The sequence below is a fragment of the Triticum urartu genome, chromosome 5 (genome assembly GCF_003073215.2).
Source record: "Triticum urartu cultivar G1812 chromosome 5, Tu2.1, whole genome shotgun sequence".
Taxonomy (NCBI): Eukaryota; Viridiplantae; Streptophyta; class Magnoliopsida; order Poales; family Poaceae; genus Triticum; species Triticum urartu.
The window spans coordinates 207,626,303-207,636,954 of record NC_053026.1 but is presented as its reverse complement, the minus strand read 5'-3'; the positions used below and the strand labels follow the sequence as shown (position 1 = coordinate 207,636,954).

Below are 10,652 nucleotides of genomic sequence, written 5' to 3'. Positions count from 1 at the left end.
GGCGCACCCCCTACAGCCCATGTGGCCCCCCGGGACAGGTGGCCCCACCCGGTGGACCCCCGGGACCCTTCCGGTGGTCCCGGTACAATACCGATAACCCCGAAACTTGTCCCGATGGCCGAAATAGCACTTCCTATATATAATTCTTTACCTCCGGACCATTCCGGAACTCCTCGTGACGTCCCGGATCTCATCCGGGACTCCGAACAACATTCGGGTTACTGCATATACATATCCCTACAACCCTAGCGTCACCGAACCTTAAGTGTGTAGACCCTACGGGTTCGGGAGACATGCAGACATGACCGAGACGACTCTCCGGTCAATAACCAACAGCGGGATCTGGATACCCATGTTGGCTCCCACATGCTCCTCGATGATCTCATCGGATGAACCATGATGTCGAGGATTCAAGCAACACCGTATACAATTCCCTTTGTCAATCGATATGTTACTTGCCCGAGATTCGATCGTCGGTATCCCAATACCTCGTTCAATCTCGTTACCGGCAAGTCACTTTACTCGTATCGTAATGCATGATCCCGTGACCAAACACTTGGTCACTTTAAGCTCATAATGATGATGCATTACCGAGTGGGCCCAGTGATACCTCTCCGTCATACGGAGTGACAAATCCCAGTCTTGATCCGTGTCAACCCAACAGACACTTTCGGAGATACCCGTAGTATACCTTTATAGTCACCCAGTTACGTTGTGACGTTTGGTATACCCAAAGCACTCCTACGGTATCCGGGAGTTACACGATCTCATGGTCTAAGGAAAAGATACTTTGACATTGGAAAACTCTAGCAAACGAACTATACGATCTTATGCTATGTTTAGGATTGGGTCTTGTCCATCACATCATTCTCCTAATGATGTGATCTCGTTATCAATGACATCCAATGTCCATAGTCAGGAAACCATGACTATCTGTTGATCAACGAGCTAGTCAACTAGAGGCTTACTAGGGACATGTTGGTGTCTGTTATTCACATGTATTACGATTTCCGGATAACACAATTATAGCATGAATAAAGACAATTATCATGAACAAGGAAATATAATAATAATGCTTTTATTATTGACTCTAGGGCATATTTCCAACAGTAAAGAGGTGCAACTCTTTCTCAACTTCCGGGATGGGACTAAACTTTAGCCTCATTCACTCCACTCACATGTGTGTATGAATGAGCCAAGAAAATTTCAGAATTTTAATTGGGCTTTGGGCCAAAGGCCTACTAGCAAAATTCCAAAATGAAACCCTCCTCGACTTAATTAAGTCGAAAGTCCACTTCGAAAAATAATGTCATCACCGGTTTTCACCAAATAATTTAATACCAGAAGGACTGAAGCAGAAATACCCACACGCTATCGAAGGCGAGGAGGAGGGGAGCAGAAACACCATTCAATCTCGCCGGCCGCCGCCGCCGCCGCCGCCGCCCTAACTGTGCCGAGCTCTCGCCAGAATCGCATACATGAGCTCCACGGCTGCTGCGGCGCCACCAGCCAGGCGCACGCGCAGCCGGCTGCCGTCTGCCTCGTCCCGCAGGTCTGATGACCCCTCCTCCGCCGCCAACGCCAACGGAAATGGGAAGACCTCCCCGAAGCTTGCTTCTCCCAAACATCTTCCGTAAGAGCCTCGATGCTTTCACCCCTTTTCGTATTGGGACCGCGAAAGATTGAATTCTCTGACTGAGGTTGGGCTCTGGTAAGGGGGGAGAGGACGGTGAAGAAGCTAAGGCTGTCCAAGGCGCTGACGATACCTGAGGGCACGACGGTCTACGACGCGTCCCGGCGGATGGCGGCGAGGCGGGTCGACGCGGTGCTGCTCACCGATGCCCAAGGCCTCCTATCTGGCATAGTCACCGATAAGGTGAACTACTTTCATTACTTTTCAGTGGAATATGCTGTGTGCTTCCATAGTAGCTGTGGAAAGATATGATGATTTGAAGCTACGAGGAATCTAGGGTAGTATCTCTTCCTACTTCTCTTTTGAGAAAAAATGATGTATGGATTGGATTCTTTGGTTTGGACCTTAGCAAGTGGCCTTTTCTGTTAAAACGAAAGTTCTCTGGAGGTTTGCTACCCGAAGTTTGCTTGGTTGGTTTCCCCTAGTGTGAGCCAGTTTTTGTGACCATTGAATATGTACAAATATTGCTATGTTCTGTGCTTAGATGTTGATTCGATGGGGGAAAAGGTGAATTATGCTGAAGAAAATATGCCACCTTCCAACTACTAGACAGCCCAAAGTTCTTTTTTCTTCGTTTAGGGCTTTTGATCAAGTCATTTTTTGACAATTGCTAGTCGCTCGTTGGAAGTTTGGTTTACTGCTGTAGGTATTTTTTGCCCTTTCTTATCCCTCTCTCATTATGCTGTAAAATGGACTGATGTGCCTGCACTTGTTTAGCAGTGGTTTCTTGCTAAAAGAAACGAATTAGGTAAAGGCAAGACAAAGATTTTCTGTGTTTATTTTTGTTGGCTAGTTGTGCTTTGTACTGTACTTTTTTGTAAAATTAAGCACACCATAGTAAGTTGTGAATACTTAATAAGTAGTAGTATTACAAGTGGCCCATGGTCTACTTTTACTGCTTTCATGCTGAAGTCAATTTTTTTCCTTGGGATTCAAATTTGCTGTAGGATATATCCACACGAGTGATTGCAGAGGGGCTGCGGGTGGAGCAAACCGCCATGTCCAAGATCATGACACGGAATCCTACTTATGTCACTGCTGACTCACTTGCAATTGAGGCATTGCAAAAGATGGTTCAAGGTATATTTAGTTAATACTGTCATTCCCGTTATTCTGCCCCTTGGCTAAAAATTGAAGGATTTTTTTGACAGCGAAGTAAGTGAACTAAACTCAATTTTCACTGAACAGTTGCACTATGTTTTTTGATATATCACTTTGAGTGATTTTCAGTTTTTCACCATCATTTCCCGCAAAGAAAATATAAAAAAAATCACCATCATGACTCTTTCCTGAGTATCATACTCAATTATAATCAATTCAAGCGACTCGGTTGAAGTAATTGAGAACACCTAACTGTGAGAACTGCCACGTGAATAAATGGTTTCACTGAAACTTTGATGCAAGAGTTACTTAATTGCAACAACTGATAAGTAGAGAGTACTTAATGGAACATTGAAGAAAATCCACTTATGTGCAATGTAAATTGCTGATGCTATTATTAGCTAGTGAGCCTCTCTGCATGTGCATGCTTAACTATTAATTGACTTTTCCCCCGTTCCAAACTAATTGAAGTACTAAGCCAAACTTCTTCAACTCTGACCAAGTCTTTAGAAAAATTTATCAATGTCGAAAACACCAAATTAGTTTTATTAGATAACCCATGATATATTTTCAGAACTATTACAACCTTTAGATGAAACTAGTAAGATGCCCGTGCTACGCTATGGAACCACATCAAAGTAGAGCCAAAAGCAATTTATCTCGTTTGGTTATTCAAAATATCCAATCAGATCTTCTAAAGTTACACAAGAAACAACTGGTTTTTTGTTTTCTTGTCATATGTATTATGCGACTTTACATGGCGTTGTTCTACTTTGCAAGGAAAGCCAAAACACTACGATATGCTTGCTTGTTGCATATAAGGACATCATTTTATATCTGTCCTATCTTTTCTATTCCGAAGTTTATAATTGTAGAACTTTCAATAGGTTACAAGAATCAACATTTGAGATCGGTCCGTATTTTATTGTACCCCATTTAAAATGGTATGCCCCCATTAACGACATTCTTTAAAAAAACACTTATAGATTTGAGTGGACTTGAAATCAACATAAGCCGAGTTGCAGACTACCAAAATGATGTCCTGTAGTTAAAAGAGATTGAGGATGGGTAGCATGAGATAATTAGCGGTGTTTTGTAAACAATCTGATTAACATCTTTATTTTCCGCACAAGGATAAAAAAGTATTTGATTGATGGGCCAAATAAGGTGGTCTTTTCTCTACCACACAGTCCTCTCTTATGCTCTCACACAGGGGTTGCTTCACCTCGCAAGATTTCTTCTAACATTTCGACCTGACTTCTCACCCCCCTGTTAGTGCTCCCTCTGGAAACATAGGAATCATGGATCAATCACCATGAAAAAAAAACTCCATGGTACTGCAAGGCGCCGAAGCTATTTTTACAACTATACATCCGCCAAATCTATCCTGAATACGCAAGTGCAGCTGAGCTCATCATAGCGGACTGTAGAACTAAAACAAACTGAACTGTATCATCCATCGCATGCGAACCGAGCACTGTTCGGAACACACAAAACAATACCCACCTAATCTGCTTCAGATAGATGGTGTTAATCCCCACTTCTTTGATTTTCTTCAGCAACAACTCTGTCCAACTTCTTTACAACGGGCATATATAGAATGAACAAATCAAAAGAGTTAACTGCAGTGAAAAGAAATATAGAAGGGGGAAATGAAGTACAATTCACCTGACATGTGCAAAAGTCAATGAAACTAATTCAGTCAGTCAAAACGTAAATCAGCCAGTCTCATTGTCTCTCCTCTTAACGTCTAGCACACAACAGCAACATATGGCAGCACTAAACAAGCAGCAGAAGCACCTCAAAGCAACAATATTTCTCTCTAGAAGAATCTCTCACTTCCTCTCTTAAGCAATAGCCTGCACCCTGTAGCACCAACAGCTAGTTGTGCAATAACAAGCAGCATGCAGCACGATGGTTTCATCCTCTCTATATCTCTCTTTTACAAAACCATAGCAAGGAGTAACCATCAACACCTTGCATGATGCCCACTTATCTCCATCGCCTGAGCCCTCCTATATATGGGTCGAGGCCAAGAACACACCTATCAGCTGCCAGTGAGCTCCTCCCTCCTTGTCTCCCCCCTGCGACCTCACATCTGATCTCCCCATGGCCCTGCCAAGGGAAACCCCAAGTCCCCAAGCATCGGGATAGCCAATCGTACCGCCTGCAGCTCATCGATGCAGTCACGTTGTCACCGTCTCAGCCGCAGCCTTTCGTGCCAATGGACTCAGGCCCCAGGGTGATGCTGGAGCTGAAGTCGCGGTCAATTGTCACAGACCAGCGGCTGCCGGCAAGAAGATCGACAGGAAGGATACCTCGGGCAGCGCTGTCAGTGCGGGCACGTCGCCAACAGCCAGGTTGCGGTGGCAGCTCCACGTGGACCCAAGAAGGGGTGGATTCGCAGCTCCCATCAGTGACGCCTCAGAGGCGCCACGCCAGGCGGCGGCGCTGGCTGTACTCGCCGCCTCTACTGGTAGGTCGGCGGTGGAGGACATGGGGGAAGATGAGGTTGATGGGATCGGCGGCATCGATCCTACGGTGTGGAAGGGGGCAGCGCTGCGGCCGCGGTGAATATTGGCCGCAGGGTAGGGAGGTGAGGCCGAGAAAAATCGTCGGTGATTGTTGCAGGGCGAACTCGGGAAGGGAATGTTCACTTTTATTTTAAGCTTATGGGCCCCATATGTAGGAGGAGGGTGAATGGGTGGGTGAACTCACCACTAACTCAGATCTTTAGAAGTATTAAAGATATGATGTTTGATTTCATATCACGTGATCATTGATGAGCCACTTTCATTCCAACTTCAAGTTGCCCTTATCTGCATGTGTAATAAAAACATGGCTTTGTTTTTCTTTGGCATGTTGCTGAGTTGCTGTCATCATGACCCTAGTAGAATACTAACATACATATGTGGGGGCTTGTTGTTTTCTTCTTCTTGCAGAGAGACCTTGTTTAGATTGACACTTCCTTTCTTCACTAATATTATCTTTTCCATCTGTTCTTTCATCTTTTAGGTAAATTTAGACACCTCCCAGTTGTGGAAAATGGTGAGGTTATGGCTATGCTAGACATTGCAAAATGCCTTTATGATGCTATAGCAAGATTGGAAAAGGCAGCTGAACAAGGGAGTGCGATAGCAGCTGCAGTAGAGGGGGTTGAGCGTCAACTGGGAGGCAACTTTACAGGTCTTGCAATGCAAATATTATCATTGAATCCACTCTCTTTGACCCCTGAAGTAGTACCCTGATACGTAAAATGAATGGTCTATTTGTGAGTAATAAGCATGATATGTTTACCTTTCTGAAGCAAAATAAAATGAACATTCATACCATACCAACTTATCAAGTGTATCATGTTGTATTGAACTGTTATATGTGTCTGTATTTCTTGAGCATGTTGCTACTTGTTGTCACACCTGCATCCCCTGGGTGATTCAGGTGGACTTCAAGTGGCCTGGGGCCATGTATGCGTTTGGGTTCAGTGTGTGGGCAAGGCCCAACCATGGGAGCGTGTGTTATTTAAGTCTGGTGTGACCTGAAACAGGGCATGGGAGTTGACGCTGGTATTCTGAATCTCACCACCTACTCCTGTTCTCTCACCTTCTTCCTCTGCAAGTTATCTTCCTTTTCCTCACCTACTCCCTGACGTGTGATCTCGATCCCCTCCGATTGGGTCGTCACACTTGTTTGTCCTTGAGAACTATATTTTTTTGGTGTAGTTCTGTCTTACCAATCAATTTATGGTTTTAACTGTTTTTGCATACAGCTCCTTATGCTTTTATAGAAACTCTAAGAGAGCGGATGTTCAAACCTTCTCTGTCAACCATTGTCACGGAGGACACAAAGTATGTTATTTATCTGCTTTGACAATTTCCTTTCAACTGCAAGTAAGATGTTCGGATAGTGAGAGTGTGATGTCAACTTTCAGGGTAGCAATTGTTTCCCCTTCAGATCCTGTGTATGTGGCGACACAGAAAATGCGTGAGTTTCGAGTTAATTCAGTGATTGTCACTACAGGGAACACAGTGCAGGGGATCTTTACGTAAGCATTCTATAGTAGCATCATACTATTGTTTTTATTTATTTATTTTTCTTTCCAGTTATTGATAGATATTGATTCTCAAATGCAGCTCAAAAGATGTTCTTATGCGTGTTGTGTCACAGAATCTTTCCCCAGAATTGACCTTAGTAGAAAAGGTTTCTGCGCCTGTGACAGTTGTCTTTCTTCAAATGGCATCCCATTTTGTATAATTACTTATAACTCACTGTATTAGTTGTGAATTTTATAAAGGTGATGACTGCAAACCCTGATTGTGCTATGTTAGACACGACAATTCTTGATGCACTACATATAATGCATGATGGCAAATTCTTGCACATTCCTGTTCTTGACAGAGGTATGACCCAATTCTTATCTCAGCCTGTGAAGTGAATAGCTCTTGAGTTCCTGATGCTTCATCTGGTACATATATTTTTTTAACAGAGGGGCAAATTGCTGCTTGCCTGGATGTCCTGCAACTTACCCATGCAGCCATTCAATTGGTGATCCCTTACTCCTTCCAGCCCTTCTCTTAAGCTCTGCCAAAGCTTCCTATCCTAATTTCGTCAATGTACTATTTATTTTTAGGTTGAAGGGGGCAATGGGACTGCTAATGACATGGCAAACTCAGTAATGCAGAGGTTCTGGGACTCTGCGCTTGCTTTAGAACCTCCAGATGACGAACTTGATAGCCGTAGGTTCGTCCATGTTCATTTGTGGATACTTGTATATATACTTTTGGGTTTTCCCTAATACAGTGCTCTGATACATTGCTCAGCGAAGCATCCTTACTTATGGCGTCAGAAGCCGGGGATGGGCGGAGTAGTATATATCCCCCTATCATTGGTAATTCGTTTCCCTTTAAGCTTCAAGACCGGAAGGGACGTGTGCATAGATTCACTTGCGGTAAGTGCTCACTTGATAGGTTGCACAAATATGTTGAACCTTGTTGCATGCTCCAGATATAACTTGGATCTTTATTTGTATGTTATCTTCCAAAAATTAAACTTGTATGTTGTTGCTACAGGCTCAGAGAGCTTAAACGAGCTTGTGTCCTCTGTAAGGCAAAGATTGAGTATTATTGATGAAAAGGACATCATTCAAATCTTGGTAAGATTAAGCAATTTGGCATGAAAGCATTCAAATGTTTCAGTAGGCATGCAGAAGACAGATTAGGTGTCTGAGTCTAGTAAAGGCCAAGCTTTCCCTCTGCCGGTGCTGAAAACACCGCCTTTATATACATAAAGATGAAAGCGATTCTTATATGCATATACCTTACACCATTGGCTGTTCCTCATTGGCCATACTACATATGGATTGCAAGAGTCTTCTGTCATCATTCATCAACTCCCACATGATAGTAAAATATTTGCCTGGACTGCCGAGCTTAACTCTAATCGTGATTTGGAATGCAGTACGAAGATGATGAGGGCGACCGGGTACTGCTGACAACGGATACTGATCTTGCTGGCGCCGTGCTCCATGCCAAATCATCTGGTTTGAAGGTATTCTGTATGCTTGGATGTTGCGATATTGCGATATTGTGAGTTGCATGACTCCTCAACTATTAGCTGTTTGATTTCTCATGAAAGTGAAAATTCAACTGTCAGGTTCTCAAGTTGCATATCGTGGACGAGTTTAATCCAAACACAGAGGTGGTAAAACCATTACAGGATCTAGCACCTCGCAGCAGGAATGGTGGGTCTTCTGTTAAAATTGGGCTCATGGCTGGTGCAGTTGCTCTCAGTGGCGCGGCAGTCATGGTGTACTTGAAACGATCCAGGGTGTGATTACCAATGAATCAATACTTTCCTAAACCCGCATCTCAACAGCTGACATCCATCCACTTTAGAATCTATTGTTATCTTGGTATCATTACATACTAAGAAAAGAAAGAATGAGGCACATGAGGTCACATGTTTCCAGTCTGTCAGGTAATTGAAAGGTCGAACATCAGGCGGTAGGAGCTTTCTAATATTTGTCCCTCCACATTTTGCACAAACATCAGTGATTTCATGGCTACAATGAAACGTGTAAACATAAGCGTTTATGCTAGTTCATACTTTTGCACTTTTTTGTAGATAGACAGAGGATGTAAAATGATTTTGGAGCATAACATTAAGTGGATTATTCTCTGCCAGTGTCCTACAAAAATCAAATGTAAACAATTGGGTCATGCACACCATCAAACATACTACCCAGGCTGACAAATAATGCCCATTATTTTTTGATCCTGTGCCCTCTCAAGATCTTATCTGCCCAGTAGAGTAGGTGGGCCCTAGTTATATCCCTTTGTATATGTGATGAATTGATAATGAAGTCATGATTAGTAAAAAAGGATTGGGTTGGTGTGTGGGTCAAGTTATGGTTGCTGGCTGCACATGTTAGTGGTTACCTATCCCTTTTGTTGAGGTGGTTGGTAGTTTCTTAACCTCCCTAGGTGGCTTTGAGTGGAATGGAGCGACCTCGTGCTCCTCTTCCAACTATCGCAAACTTGCTTTTGTAGCTTGAAATACAGTGTTTGGATTAGGCAATGATATCCAACCTTTAAGATCAGATACAACTTTACAGCCATGTATATATCTCTCTGCTCTTCTGTACTAGCGGCACACATTTATTTATTTGTATCAACTGGGGTTAGATACTAAAATACATAATTTGCTTATACTTAGGTGGCATCCACAATTTGTCATGACTTGGCCAAGAGAGTTAGGATAGTTTTTTTTTTGCAGGAATACAGTATTTGGTTAAGTATCGCAAGTTTGGCTTTTAAAAAAAGTAAGTTTGTCTTGCAGGGTCTGCTTAGAGGCTACCACGAAATGTATATTGTCGTTGTCGTCTTTGTCATCATCATGCACGCCGTCACCGCCGCTGCCACCAGAAACTACACTAGTAGCCATATTTTCCCCCTGCCAACAAACCCAAGACCCTATGCCTCAGAGCCTCCTGATTGAAGCCACCCATGTCCATGACAGAGCTGTAGAGGGAAGGTTGTATGTCGACATGCTTGATCTTCTTGATGGTGGTTGCCACCTCCTTAACAGTCTTAGTCATGCTGCTAAAGACGCTTAACTCTTTGTCCATCAAATCGCCCCTCTTCCTCTTACTTTCAACAACAAGACTGACACCTGCGTTGGCCGTGACCGGTGAAGGGGGCGAAGAAGGGCGGCTTCCCTGGCCGTGGCCCTGGGAGTTAGTGCAGTGGAAGCGGCATTTGAAGGACCCGGCGTGGGTGGCTGGCGCGCAGACGCACTTGGAAGCGGGCTCGTGGCCCGCGCCGGACGGCGCCGACACCGACCCGGGCCACCTCCTCCGCGTATTCTTGGAGCTGTGGCTGGCCGATTTACATGAAATTAATTCTCTCAGTTGTGGTGGCAAATATAATACACATAATCCATATTGTTAAGCACTTGCGTGTGTGTGTGAAATAGATGGATTATGGTCCCGTACCCAATAAGATGGATATGTGTGTGTGTGTGTTAGAGAGATAGGGAGAGGGGGAGAGAGAGAGTGAGGAAGAGAGTGTGCGTGTGAGGATTTGATAATAAAAAAGGTCGCCAATGTCACTTGATATGTATGAGAATATTAATATTGAACTCTTAAAGTTAATGTGGCTCCGTTGCAATGCACGGGTGTTCTTCTAGTATGGACTAATATTCAAGCTCAAAGAAAACCATTAAGTTCAACACACTATCACACCTACATATCAACCATACTTGAATATACTAGCATACTACATATGCTCTGATCGTCAAGCTAGTACCACATCTACCATAGTATCATTGAAACTGATATGGAAAACAACACAGACATTATCAA

At 43.6% G+C, this 10,652-nt stretch overlaps 1 protein-coding gene across 2 annotated transcripts; it reads left to right on the top strand.

Annotated features, from left to right (window-relative positions):
• The first annotated feature begins 1,342 nt into the window (after nt 1–1,342).
• LOC125508412 (CBS domain-containing protein CBSCBSPB3-like) lies at nt 1,343–9,067 on the top strand. 2 transcript variants are annotated; one of them, XM_048673118.1, is made up of 14 exons: nt 1,344–1,633; nt 1,717–1,876; nt 2,641–2,773; nt 5,810–5,980; nt 6,561–6,639; nt 6,723–6,836; nt 6,925–6,991; nt 7,086–7,191; nt 7,278–7,336; nt 7,422–7,531; nt 7,612–7,739; nt 7,861–7,943; nt 8,249–8,338; nt 8,444–9,067. In XM_048673118.1, the coding sequence occupies exons 1-14, from the start codon at nt 1,479–1,481 to the stop codon at nt 8,621–8,623; spliced, it is 1,635 nt and encodes a 544-aa protein (XP_048529075.1). In that variant the 5' UTR covers nt 1,344–1,478; the 3' UTR covers nt 8,624–9,067. The 2 variants fall into 2 exon arrangements, with proteins under 2 accessions (XP_048529076.1, XP_048529075.1); XM_048673119.1 differs by lacking the exon at nt 5,810–5,980 and having other exon boundaries at nt 1,343–1,633.
• The last annotated feature ends 1,585 nt before the right edge of the window (nt 9,068–10,652 follow it).